The sequence below is a fragment of the Pogoniulus pusillus genome, chromosome 18, assembly GCF_015220805.1.
Source record: "Pogoniulus pusillus isolate bPogPus1 chromosome 18, bPogPus1.pri, whole genome shotgun sequence".
Taxonomy (NCBI): Eukaryota; Metazoa; Chordata; class Aves; order Piciformes; family Lybiidae; genus Pogoniulus; species Pogoniulus pusillus.
In genome coordinates, this window is record NC_087281.1 from 590,471 (window position 1) to 604,836 (window position 14,366).

Consider the following 14,366-nt stretch of genomic DNA (forward strand, 5'->3'; position numbering starts at 1 on the left):
TGTGACTGAATGTCCCTCACTAAAGTTGAAACACTAACAACTATGCTGAGACTTCTACAAAATAACCATCTTCCCACAAATTGAACCTGTCTGATTGTCTAACAACTCAGTCAACTTCCTAGCAGCTAGAGAAAACAAGCACATAACTGATGTGCAGTTTTCAAGGTTTCTTCAGAGTTAGTTTTTTCTCTTTTGTTTCAGGTTGCAACAGCAAATCTTGCATGGGCTTCAGTAGCAATACATCAAGTACAAGTAAGTGTGGGCAGCTTTCCATTTCTTCATTGTGTAACCCTTCTGCCAGAACTTGATTAGAGGGAACATGAATTACAATCAAATACAAGTGGAGGTCACTAGTACAACGCTGATTTAGGCCCCTGCCCTGAACCTGGGAAACATACACGAACATCTTTGGTGTGCATTGAGCCAGTTTTCCTTGCTTGTAACTATGGATCAAATATCAAACTGTATTTTTACTAAAGGACAAATAAACTTTAACAAAGCAGATAAGGAACTGTTAAAGCACTTCTATAACAACTTAGTAGGCTTTTTTTTTCTCCCTCTGATAAGACATCTGCTGGACTAACTGTTTGCTCTCCTTCTGCTTTCATATTCAGTTTGAGATTATTAGGTGTTGTTCACTAAGCCTCCTATGCTTGCTGGTTGCTACTCCCATTTAGAATGCTTCATGCTGTCAGGAGTTGAGTACCTTATGAACCTCCAAACAGTGCAAGCTGCCTTAGGAAACCCTAGCAGCATTGCTAGTAGGTTTTGTACCATCGGCTGGTAAAAGATGGTAACACTGAAACTAAACATGTTCCCTCAACTTACAGGAGATCCTAGAACAGGTTCTTCTGGCAACTCAGAAGGCATTTTGTGACGTTCTTTTTTTACAAGATGTCTTTCATACACTTTGCAGAAAACTCACCCAAAGCTTCCTGCTTTTCTAGATTCTGCCACCTTGGTGCTGGAAGTCATTGATTTTGTTTGGGATGGTCATTCAACGTGGTGCATTTAAGGCAGAATTATCTAGCACAAACTAATGAATGCTACTACAATCACAGTTGCATGCAGTTGTGGCCTCAGTAGCAGTGACTTCCTCTTTTAGTCTTTCACACCTACAAAAACAAACCATGGAAGGTTTAGGTCAAGCCTATCCATTGGTAATTTTCATTTTTCTCCCCTCTGCTAAGCAGGAGCTCATCCTTGCCAATTTTTTGCATAAGAAGAATGCAAGAGTTTTGATCTGGTGTTGGGCTGTACCTGCCAGACTTGCAGCTTGCTGTTAGGAAGTACTGTATTTCAAGGAGGTAGACCTGGTTACCATGTAATAGGCAAGAATAAGGGTTGTGGATTTAATTTGTCATACTTTGCATATTTATATCTGTTTGCATTTCACAGATGAAAGCATTTCTAGTTCTGGGTGGTACTTCATTTGTGCTTACTCTAGTAATATACAGCTATACAACTGTAATTTAGATACAGAATTTGCAGTTAAGTGAAATAAAAATACAGTTCATGGCTTTGCTTCATCTAACACTTCATTTCCAAAATGTAGTATGCATACTATCTTTTGTGCTCACATTCATGGTGATTTCTCTCATCATCCATCCCATTATCATCCATCTCTTAGCATACTTAAGCTTAATCAGTTTAACTTGCTTAATCAGTTTAACTTACTTAATCAGTTTAACTGATGTTGGTTTCTCATTGTGTCTACATGCTACTCTGCAACCTGTAAAAAAAGTTGTAGAAGTATGCTAAGGAAGAAAGCCAATAAAATGCTTGATATTCTTGAAAGAGCTGAGTGCCTGGATGAGGACGGGCAGCTGATTCCACAGCCACGTTCATGCTGTTGTGAGGCAGCATGAAGAAGTGTAACATCTTTCAGAGTCTTAAGAAAGATGTTACTTTTGTTCAACTGTTTTAACTCAGCAACTAGATAGGCAAATTGAAGCCTGGCACACCAGTTCAGCTTTTGATTTGATGTAGAGCTGCAGCATATTAGTAGTGTATTCTCATAACAAGTAAAATGCTTAGCCTGTGTGATTTCAACCCTTTGGACTTGAGTGTTCTTCTGCAACAAATGGTAACGTGATCTGTGCTTCCAGGTGTGCCGGGGCCTTGCCAAGCAGACTGAACTGAATGACTTTTTGCTTGATGTATCAAAGTAAGTGTGACTTGCACTAAAATCTCACCAATTTATTTTAATGAGCTTTTCTAACATAACTCTCTTCTGCCAGGCAACCAGCAACAGAAGAAGGGGACACAGTCTCAAGTTGTGCCGGGGGAAGTATAGGCTGGGTGTTAAGAGGAAGTTGTTGGCAGAGAGAGTGATTGGCATTGGAATGGGCTGCCCAGGGAGGTGGTGGAGTTGCCTTCCCTGCTGGTATTCAAGCAAAGCCTGACTGAGGCACTTAGTGCCATGGTCTAGTTGATTGTCTAAGGCTGGGTGCTAGGTTGGACTGGATGATCATGCAGGTCCTCTCCAACCTGGTTGATTCTATGATAATGACATATTTCGAAGGCATAAAGATAATATCTGTCGTCAACTGAAAAAATGTGTGGATTTAAAAGAAATATTTTGGGTTGCTATTCTTTACTTTGTTAATTTTTTGTGTGTGTAAAGGATGCCAAAGCCATTTTGGTGCATTTTTGGTGTTGCTCATCAGGGGCCTCTCTGGTTCATGGTAGGCAATGCACACCTTTTGTACAGAAACAAATCTGCATGTTATAGAAAATATTCTACAAATCTGACATTGTAGAATAATGGATTTAAGGAGCAGAGCTAGAAACATGTTTCAATTCTCTTGCTCTATGGCAAGCCAGTTGGTGATTTTCAATGTGGAAAAGGTTTACATCTTCACTTATTCAGGCTCCGATGTTTAGTGATTATAAAACAAGAACCTATGGCAGCTGTTTGAGCGGTGTTTGAATGAATGCCAATATTTACTGACTCTTTTCTTCTTTGGCAGAACATATTTTGATAATATAGTTGCAATAGACTCTCTACTTGAACATATAATGGTAAGTTGTCTTTTTAATTCCTAAGTTTGTTAGTCTGTTATTAAAGGTCTTCATTCTTCTTTTCTTGTGAAGACAGACATTATTTCATTGAACTATATATTCACTTTATAATGAACATGTAATACAAAAAGTATGAATGCTTCTGTATGGGATAAGGTTGCAATGGTCACCTTGTTTTTTCATCGTCACTTCACAACTTCTCTAACAGAAATACTCCTTTCTTTTTATTTCAATTTGTTGTACTGATTCCTTTTCCCTAAATTCAGTTTTCTGCATTCTGCAAAACACTCCTGAAGGATTATTGTCTGTAGAAAGGGCTAGAGATCAAACATTACTTGTTTATTAATTTTGGTATTCAGAACTCTCAGTACCCCCAGCCACTAATATTAATAATAATAATCAGTTCTTCACGCAGTCATGGAGACATTTTAGAGATAATAAGTAGTTCTAGTAATAACCAGCAAAATATATAAACATGAATTGAACTGGAAGAGAAGGTTCCTGTGGTCAAGTGCCGCTTGCGGTCAATATACGGCTTGCCCACTAGGTGGACTCAAGGAGCTCTTTCTGCTTATGGCAGAAGGCAATGGACAATTACAAAGAGGCATTTAAGCATTTACTCACAAAATTATTACCCGACTTGTGGGGCTTAGCCACAGTCCCAGACAGTACCAAACGCTTTCAGGGAACTCTGTCTTGTCAGCCACTGAGACTTGATTCTTCCCAGGCTTCTGGAGAAAGGAGGCAGACAATCTCTGACCTTGTCTCCTGGCTCCTCTGAACGATCTGTGTATCACCAGGATTTCTCACCTTGGCAGGAGACTTTCAGGTGCAGGCAGGATGTCATGCGACGTGCACTCTCAGCACGATGTCACGCTGGCTATGCAGGCTGATCACGTGGAGGCATTTAGAGCCTGTTCCTGGTAAACTCACGATGGTGGAATTTCCAGGCAAACAATAAGGCAGTAAGCAATGGCAGCAGGCACAAATAGAACAGCAGAGCAGAGTTTACCTGTGTATCTCTTTTATCAGTGTAAGCCGAGATTAATTGCCCTTTGGGCACAGAAGAGCCAATCAGAATGGTAGTTATCCAAGCCTGACCATATTAGGCAAAGCCATAGGCTTGCTTTACCCTAATTGGGGAAAAGCGTAGGCTGTGCACAAGGCAGGCACAAACTAAGCCTCTGTACCATGTTTAGCACAGGAAAAAAACAGATAAATGACTGAATATAATCTAACCTATGACTTTTTAACTCAGTTTTGGTTTTTTTTGTCTATAGATATATGCAAAAAACCTCGTGAATGCAGATAGGTGTGCACTCTTCCAGGTTGACCACAAAAATAAGGAACTGTATTCAGATCTTTTTGATATTGGAGAAGAAAATGACGGGAAACCTGTCTTCAAGAAGACCAAAGAAATAAGGTAAGAGTAGCCAGCAGAGTAACACAGTTTCATTATAACTACAGCTGTGCAGGCATTTTATTACCCAGTCTCTGTGACTATCTGCAGGTACCCTGACAATACTTGTCATACTGTGATATCATTCCCACCAGGACCCGCCTCCAGAAGGTAGTACTTCTGGGAATGACATTGCAGTGCCATCGAAACAACGTCTCTGAAGCTATAACGTCACTCCTGGAAATGCCGTCTTCCGGAGGCGGTCCTTTTGGAAATCATGTTGGGAAAAAAACAGAGGTGTTTTGAGGTAGGTAAAGGTGCAGGTAAAGGTGCACCTAGTCTGTAGGTAGGTAGGGTCATGGCAGGGGGGGTTGGAACTAGATGATCCTTGTGGTCCCTTCCAACCTGACTGATTCTGTGATTCTATATGGACTGCCAATATGGGAGTTTTTCCCCAAGAAGAACTGAAATCTGTGCAATTCAAGCACATCCAAAGCAAGGAAATCACATTTTGTACTTCTTACATATGGATTTGGCATATTTAAAATCTAGTATGGACTGGTCATTTGTTTTGAAAATTTCAAGGAATAATAAACTGCACCAGTACAGGCTGGGAGGTGATCTGCTGGAGAGCAGCCCTGTGCAGAGGCACCTGGGGGTCCTGATGGATAACAAATTAACCATGGCACAGCAATGTGCCCTTGTGGCCAAGAAGGACAATGGGATCTTGGGGTGTATTAAGAAGAGTGTGTCCAGCAGATCAAGGGAGGTTTTCCTTCCCTTCTACTCTGACCTGCTGAGACCTCATCTTGAATACTGTGTTCAGTTATGGGCACCCCAGTTGAAGAAGGACAGAGATCTGGTGGGGTGGGTCCAGTGGAGGGCTATGAGGATGATGAGGGGACTGCAACACTGCCTTATGAGGAGAGGCTGATGGACCTGGGGCATTTTAGACTAGAGAAGAGAAGAGTGAGAGGGGATTTAATAAATGTATATAAATATCTGAGGGCTGGGAGTCAGGAGAGGGGGGACAGGCTCTTGCCTCCTGGGACAGGAGAAGGAGCAATGGCTATAAGATGCAGCACAAGAGGTTTCACCTCAACACAAGGGAGAACTTTACTGAGAGGGTCACAGAGCACTGGAACAGGATCCCCAGAGAGATTGTGGAGTCTCCTCCTCTGGAGACTTTCAAGGCCTGTCTGGATGCATTCCTCTGTGATCTGTGCTAGATTGTGTGGTCTTGGTCTGGCTGGGGGTGGACTCAATGATCTCCTTGGGTCCTTTCCAACCCCTAAAATCCTGTGATCCTGTGATCTTGTGAATTTAGTTCTAGCTTTTCTCATGTGAGTTTAGAGCATTTTCAAACTTTATGATTCTGAAGTATGCTAGAAGTGGTGAATTTGAAAACATATACGGGCTTCTAAAGGATACTCTACCTATAACTGATGTGTATTTCTGTTTCCTATATCTAAAACGTATGTATATTTTTGTTTCCTATAATAATTACGTAATGTTTACATATGTGCACATTCTTTTATTGAAAGAGACAAAGCAACAAAGGAAATGCAATGTTCGTTTCACTTAACAAAAATTAGGGGTACTTAAAGTGGTGGAGACTTTCAAAGGTGCACAGGGTTTAAAGCTGCAGCTTCTTTAAAAAAATATATGAGTAAATGAGTAAGATATTTAGCACATAACTTCTCAGGATGTTTTTTATTTCCTCCTTATACTTCTAGAATTCTGGGCCAATACGAGTTGTGGTTCATGTCTTTGCTTATGCTTCTTTAGTCAAACTTACTCCCACTTAACTACATTGTGTGAGTGAAAATGGAAGGAGTCAAAATTGGTGCAGTGTAAAAATTGATGCAGTGTACATACTAACAAGCAAGGTGATGGTGTAAATAAAAGAAGGTGGCCTGTTTTAATATACACTTTCATGTTTCTTGGTAGTTGTTTTTCTTGCTTGTATCTTTCTGTCTTTTCTGTGTGAAAATCATTGCAATGTTAACCCCAAAGTACAAAGATATGAGCCATTTTAAGAGTACTGTATATAGAAAGAGAAGTACAACCTAGATATCTGTAAGGTCCAGAGAGATCTCGACAGGCTGGAAAGGTGGGCACAAGCCAACCTCATCAGGTTCAAAAAGAACAAGTGCAAGGTCCTGCATCTGGGTCGAGGTAATGCCAAGCACAAATCCAGGCTGGGCAGGGATTGGCTGGAGAGCAGCCCTGAAGACAGTGACTTGGGGGTGCTGCTGGATGAGAAGCTCAACATGATCCAGCAGTGTGCACTTGCAGCCCAAAAAGCCAACCAGATCCTGGGCTGCATCAGGAGAAGTGTGGCCAGCAGGGTAAGGGAGGTGATTCTCCCCCTCTTCTCCATTCTGCTGAGACCCCACCTGGAGTACTGCATACAGTTCTGGAGCCCCTGGGACAAGAGGGATGTAGAGATGCTGGAGAGTGTCCAGAGCAGGACCACAAGAATGCTCAAAGGGCTGCAGCAGCTCTGCTATGAGAACAGACTGAAAGAGTTGGGGCTGTTCAGTGTGCAGAAGAGGAGGCTCCCAGGTGACCTTCTTGTGGCCTTCCAGGATCTGAAGGGGGCTACAAAAAACCTGGGGAGGGACTTTTTAGGCTTTTTAAGGAGGGACAGGACTAGGGGGAATGGAGCAAGGCTGGAGGTGGGGAGGTTCAGACTGGCCAGCATGAGAGTGGTGAGAGCCTGGCATGGGTTCCCCAGGGAGGTGTTGAGGCCCCATGGCTGGAGATGTTTAAGGCCAGGCTGGATGAGGCTCTGGCCAGGCTGCTCTAGGGTAGGGTGTCCCTGGGCATGGCAGGGGGTTGGAACTCTCTGATCCTTGTGGTCCCTTCCAACCCTGACTGATTCTGTGTTTCGTAGTTCACACAGAGTCAGTCATCAGGATGCCTTAGTTTGGTGTGTTGTGCGTATCACAGGAAGCAGTAGAAGAAGCTCACTTAATTTTAGGTGTACAGGGTGAAATCCTGCAATTTTCTCACTACCTTCAGTGGGGACAGAGTGCTACCAAGGTGCATTTAGATTTGAAATTGTTCCATATGTGTTTCTTTCTAAATATTCTTCTGTGCTTGCATGTTGTAACTGCTTTATGTCATAGAGTTGAAAGTCATGTATTTGCAAGTCAAACATTAGATTTTTTCTAATTCAACTCCAAAATCCATTTTTTGTGTATAAGTTGAAACAAGGTAGTTATTCTGAAGCATACGTGGCAAATGCACCTAATCCTAAATTTTGACATTTCCACTAATCTTTCTCCAAAATTTTTTTTACCATATCCACCTGCCCCCTTTCAAGAAACAAGCTCCGATGATGTCATAGAAACATAGAATCAGCCAGGTCAGAAGACACCTGCAAGATCATCCAGTCCAACCTAGCACCCAGCCCTAAACAATCAGCCAGACCATGGCACTAAGTGTCTCAGCCAGACTTTGCTTGAACACCTCCAGGGACAGCAACTCCACCACCTCCCTGGGCAGCCCATTCCAATGCCAATCACTCTCTCTGACAACAACTTCCTCCTAACATCCAGCCTAGACCTACCCCGGCACAACTTGAGACTGTGTCCCCTTGTTCTGTTGCTGCTTGCCAGGCAGAAGAGACCAACCCTGCCTGGCTACAGCCTCCCTTCATCTGGTTGTAGACAGCAATGAGATCTACCCTGAGCCTCCTCTTCTGCAGGCTGCACACCCCCAGCTCCCTCAGCCTCTCCTCACAGGGCTGTGCTCCAGCCCCCTCGCCAGCTTCATCACCTTTCTCTGGACATGTTCCAGTATTTCAACATCTCTCTTGAATTGAGGGGCCCAGGACTGCACACAGCACTCAAGGTGTGGCCTGACCAGTGTTGAGTACAGGGGCAGAATAACCTCCCTTGTCCTACAGGCCACACTGTTCCTGAATCAGGCCAGGATGCCATTGGCTCTCCTGGCCACCTGGGCACACTGCTGGCTCATGTTCAGCCTGCTATGCAAAAGCCTTGATAAAATCAGTAACCTCTGAAGGCAAGCACAAGTCGCTGGTTCTGCATGAATGTCATGTTTATTGGGCAGAACCCCCACAGTAACTGAAGACTTTGAATTTTTGTCAATAAAGTGGTTGTATTATGGCACCTCTGTATTGAACTATGCAGCTTTGTAAAACATTTTCAGAATTTACTGGATTGTTCTTTTCTATTTTATTCATTTCTTCTAGTAGCCTTGTAGGAGTTTTCTACTAAGAGCATAAAAATGACTCTGATTTGGAACAAACATCGATTACTGTGCCCGAAACAGTCTCCACTGGAAAAAAATGTTTTTATGTAGAGCTCATATTGTGGCTAAGACATGTTTTTATTTCCTGCAGATTTTCTATAGAAAAAGGAATAGCTGGTCAAGTGGCAAGAACAGGAGAAGTACTTAACATCCCTGATGCCTATGCAGATCCGCGCTTTAACAGGTAGGATGTATTCATAGGTGGGAATGACAGCTCACCAAACATTTCTTTGCTACTTAAATTTCATACTGGGATGCATTTGTGGAGTGGTAGTCCTTTGACGAGGAGGAAATCTGTAGACATCTATTAAATGCTTTTAGCCAGCATAGATATTTTAAAGACTCAATAAAAGCATTATTTTTATCACACATAAATACAGTTGTGATGGTTTGGGTGTTACCTGCCCCCCCCCACCCCCTCCTCCCTCCAGCTTGTGAAAATCACCCAGACCAGACTCAACAGAGCTGAGTCTATTAAGTCTCTCAAGAGTCTATTAAGATTTCTCTAATCCTCAATATATAAGGTGGCATACTGACACCAGATTCTGCAATAAATCTTTTCTTCTCAGTGGGACTGGAGCTTTCCACACTTCCATGACACCCCCATGACATCAAGGTTCTGGCGCCTCCAGGACTGTGGATGCACACTCAGATCCAGCCCCTGGTGATGGTTTGGGTGTTACCTGGCCCCCAACCCTAAGGAAATCACCTAGACTAGACTCATCTAGATGGAAATTAAGGAATGAAGCTTTGTATTTACAGCTTAGCACAATAAAATACTTGCAAGCTATAGAAAGAAATATACAAGTTAGAAAGTTCATACAGAAACACAATAGCCCTCTCAGAAACCAGACGCCCCAGGAGGGGCTCCCAACCACCCTTCCACCTCCTTTCCACCCCTCTACCATACCCCAGACTTTGCTTTATGTTCAAGGTGAGTTTGGGGAGTCAGCCAGGGAGGTTAGGAAGCAGAAGGACTAGTTACACAGGCAGCAGGTTAGAGAGAGAAGGGCGGTAGCCTAAAAGCCAGAGAGCAACTCTGTTATCTATGTTTGTGTTCTTGTTTTTATCCATCTCAGCAAGCCTATGAGTGCAGCAGACATCACCACTGTTTCCTTTTCACAGCCTAGAATCTAATTCCTCTCACTAAAATATCCCAGCTAGGCTGAAACTAGCACAACAATGCAGAAAAATGTAGTTATTTTTCCCATTATGGAACTTTGCCCAGTTAGGTAGGCTGCTGGTGATTTTCTTACCTTCCCTGTCAGTCTGCTTAGTTTCAGGGCAGGGAGAAAAACTAGTCCGACCAGGACAACTAACAAACAGCACATCTATGTACCTGATACATTGTTTAAGTTTATGAATAAGCGGACTCTACATTTGAGAAGGTAATGGAAATGAAGGCAAATGGAAATGATAAGATTAGGAAGTTCTTTCTAAGTATGTCACAGTAGATGGAAGTATTTAACAGCTATGGAGGTAAACTTCTCGCAGGTACTAATTACATCTACTGTAAACCAGTTCTGTGTATTATACATAATGTTTCTGAGCAGAAATGGATATTAATTAATAATCTTAACTCTTCTCTTTTTTTCCCCCTTTTCTTTTTTCTGCCTCCCCAGAGATGTAGACCTCTACACAGGCTACACAACGAGAAATATCCTGTGTATGCCTATTGTAAGCCGAGGAAGTGTAATAGGTGTTGTCCAGATGGTGAACAAAATAAGTGGAAGTGCCTTCTCTAAGACTGATGAGAACAACTTTAAAATGTTTGCAGTCTTTTGTGCTTTAGCCTTACACTGTGCTAATGTAAGTTTTAGTTACAGTTTTCTAAACTCTTGTTTTTAATGGAAAGACTTAGAATCCTACTCAAAGATTTTGTTCTAAATTATTGAAGTGATTTGCAGTTCTATTTCATGGATTTAACAAGGAAACAGAAGTAATTGAATTCTCTGCTTAATAATTGCATTTTAAGAGGATGATAGGGATTCACCCAGGCTCACAGGATGTTAAGGGTTGGAAGGGACCCAAGGAGATCATTGAGTTCAACCCTCCTGCCAGAGCAGGACCACACAATCTAGCACAGATCACAGAGGAATGCATCCAGATAGGCCTTGAAAGTCTCCAGAGAAGGAGACTCCACAGTGTCTCTGGAGAGCCTGGTCCAGTGCTCTGGGACCCTTACAATAAAGAAGTTCCTCCTTGTCTTGAGGCAGAACCTCCTCTGCTGTAACTTGCACCCATTACTCCCTGTCCTATCCCAAGGAACAAGTAAGCAGAACCTGTCCCCCCTCTCCTGACCAGCCCTCAGATGTTTATAAACATTTATTAAATCCTCTCTCAGTCTTCTCTTCTCCAGACTAAGAAGTCCCAGCTTGATGCTTTCTGAAATAGCTGTAGTCTGGATACATCAATTTTGTGTAACTGAACTGAGAGAGCGAGCTCTGAAATGTGAAAATCTGTCTTCTTTTCTTAGTTAGAAAGTATGAGTCCTACTTGTAGAAATTCAGGTCACAAATTCAACTGAGGGATGGGGAGATGTTGTATCTTCTCTCGATTCCATATGCTTAATGGTTAAAGATAAAAATGTTTATATGCTGTGCTATATACCCATAATTATCCTTACCTCTAGATAACAGTGGCTAGCTATTTTTATTTTCAAACCTTTTATTGTCTCCACAATTACTATTCCTGGAGGAATCATAAGCAATTTAATGATCATTCCTGTGTAAATATGAAAATGGAATAAATGCAGTAAAACTGCAATGCAGGAGAAATGTGTCATGTTCATGGTGGGTAAGGTACAATGCAATGTCATTTAGGCCAGGTGATTTGCATTAAGTCATTTTACCAACATCAGGCTGTTGTTTGCTTGGGAAGCAAATTTTACTAATGATTACCTAAAATATTCCATGGGACTTAAGACAAGTAGAAAGTTCTGCACATAAATGAAATTTGGGATCATGCAATTACTTGGTTGTGTGTGAGTTCACAGGCTCACAGGATGTTAGGGGTTGGAAGGGACCCAAGGAGATCATCCAGGCCAACCCCACTGCCAGAGCAGGACAATCCTATCTAACACAGATCACAGAGGAACACATCCAGACAGGCCTTGAGAGTCTCCAGAGAAGGAGACTCCACAACCTCTCTGGGGAGCCTGTTCCAGTGCTCTGTGACCCTTACAGTAAAGAAGTTCCTCCTTGTGTTGAGCTGGAACCTCTTTTACTGCAACTTACACCCACTGCTTCTTGTCCTATCCCAGGCAGCAGTGAGCAGAGCCTGTCCCCCCACTCCTGGCCAGCCCTCAGATATTTATAAACATTTTTCAAATCCCCTCTCAGTCTTCTCTGTTCCAGACTAAGCAGCCCCAGGTCCCTCAGCCTCTCCTCATAAGCCATGCCCTCCAGTCCCCTAAGCATCCTCGTAGTCCTGTGTTCAGTATTCTTAGATGGTGAGTGTTACCTTTAAGGGCATAGTGTTGCAGAGGATTATCTTTATGAGTAAAATTGTTCTGTTCTCACTTGTTTGCAAAGCATATCATGCCTGTAACAGTTGTCTGAACCACTCAATAACTAACTATGTTTATTTTTCACAGTTATTTCACAGTTATGTATGTATACTAAACATCTCATTTACTGTTAACTGAGTAGATAGCTGAATTTATGCAGTAGCAGAACATATATATCATGCCCTGTAACCAGTTTTCTTTCTCTTAGCATATTGCAAGGGAATGAGCTCTGTTTCTAACTCTTGAACTTTGATTATTTGGGAGAGCTCAGACACAGGGATCAATCTTAAATGTGAGCCTGATGGAGCTGGGGGTGTTTAGCCTGGAGAAGAGGAGGCTCAGGGCTGGCCTCATTGCTGTCTACAACTACCTGAAGGGAGGCTGTAGCCAGGTGGGGGGTAAGTCTCTTCTGCCAGGCAGCCAGCAACAGAACAAGGGGACACAGTCTCAAGTTGTGGTGGGGGATGTCTAGGCTGGATGTTAGAAGGAAGTTGTTGTCAGAGAGGGATTGACATTGGAATGGGCTGCCCAGGGAGGTGGTGGAGTCACTGTGCCTGGAGGTGTTCAAGAAAAGTCTGGCTGAGGCACTTAGTGCCATGGTCTGGTTGATTGTATAGAGCTGGACTGGATGATCTTGATTGGATAGGTTGCACTGGGTGGATAGGTTGAACTGAGTGATCTTGGAGTTCTCTTCCCACCTCATTGATTCTATGACTCTCTGATTATTCAAGTGAGTCCATGCAGAATGATGGCAATCAGCAACAGAACAAGGGGACAGTCTCAAGTTGTGCCAGGGGAGGTATAGGCTTGATATTAGGGGGAAGTTCTTGCCAGAGAGAGTGATTGGCATTGGAATGGGCTGCCTAGGGAGGTGGTGGAGTCGCCATCCCTGGAGATGTTGAAGCAAAGCCTGGCTGAGGCACTTAGTGCCATGGTCTAGTTGATTGTTTAGGGCTGGGTGCTAGGTTGGACTGAATGATCTTGGAGGTCTCTTCCAACCTGCTTGATTCTCTGATTCTGTGATGTAATAGAAGGCCTGGTTTTCCAGAAGGACTGGTTTTCATGTAGTGTGTCACTTGTCTAATGTGCAAAGCTTAACAGCCAAAAGCACTAATGTTTTTGCAGATATGTGTTTTAAGGATAAGTGCTTCTATGCAGGAAAGAATTTTTTCCCCTTTATTACAATTTCACATCAATGAAAGGCTTTGCTTTTTCAGATGTACCACAGAATTCGCCATTCAGAGTGCATTTACCGTGTAACAATGGAGAAGCTGTCCTACCACAGCGTTTGTACAGCAGAAGAGTGGCAAAACCTCATGCACTGCACACTGCCCCCACATATTTATAAAGAAATTGAACTGTAAGTATTTTTCTCATATAGTGACAGTCACATCTTTTATCACTCAGTGAAAAAAAATAGTGTGGTGTTTGTTTTTTTTTGTTTTTGCTGTTAAAGTGGAGGGTTTTGTAGGAAGCACTTTTATTGTTGTACTATCCCACAAGTCATATGGATTTGGCTTTGTTATGCTTAGTTATAGTTACAGATCTACAAACAAAATATATCTGTCAAATAGCTACTCAGAATCTTAGCGTTTTCCTGAGGCATTGGTAGCCACGATAGCTGCCTTAAGTGTTAGTTTGTATCTAAGGATTGTAGAGATGAGCTTTTTTCTGACAGTCCCAGATCACTAATAGAGATGTAGCTCTAACAGTATTTTATCTATCAGTATCTGTTCAAAGCTAATAAGTCACTTTATTTTTTAGTCACTCTTTCTTGCCCAGGACAGTAAATTTTACTGTAGTCACCAGGTGCCTAAGTGAAATTGTCTTTGTAAATCTGTAATCTCTAGAGCTTGCTTGCTCCTGTCAGGCACAGAGCATTGTAGCTGTGAGCAAACAAAGCATGCAAGTGTATGCTTAACAGAGGCTGCTTACTGTTGAAGTTCAATACATCTTGTAGTAACTCAGTTGAAAGCCAGAAGTTTGCACAGTTCCACCCTGACAGAAGCTTGTTGTTTGCAATACAATTTCTCGTGCTTTGACTGGATAAGGCACTTAGTGCCATGGTCTAAGTTAATTGGGTAGGACTGAGTGATAGGTTGGACTGGATGATCTTGGAGATCTCTTCCAACCTGGTTGATTCTATATTAT

At 42.4% G+C, this 14,366-nt stretch overlaps 1 protein-coding gene across 3 annotated transcripts in view; it reads left to right on the forward strand.

The window, feature by feature from the left end:
- PDE10A (phosphodiesterase 10A) overlaps nucleotides 1-14,366 on the forward strand; it is a 410,304-nt gene that overhangs the window by 356,969 nt on the left and 38,969 nt on the right. For all 3 annotated transcript variants that reach the window (XM_064158232.1, XM_064158231.1, XM_064158233.1), the window contains exons 8-14: nucleotides 202-252; nucleotides 2,109-2,167; nucleotides 2,973-3,024; nucleotides 4,305-4,447; nucleotides 8,799-8,891; nucleotides 10,330-10,516; nucleotides 13,433-13,575. In XM_064158232.1, the coding sequence (XP_064014302.1) occupies nucleotides 202-252; nucleotides 2,109-2,167; nucleotides 2,973-3,024; nucleotides 4,305-4,447; nucleotides 8,799-8,891; nucleotides 10,330-10,516; nucleotides 13,433-13,575 (728 nt within the window). The remainder of the gene's footprint in view (nucleotides 1-201; nucleotides 253-2,108; nucleotides 2,168-2,972; nucleotides 3,025-4,304; nucleotides 4,448-8,798; nucleotides 8,892-10,329; nucleotides 10,517-13,432; nucleotides 13,576-14,366) is intronic.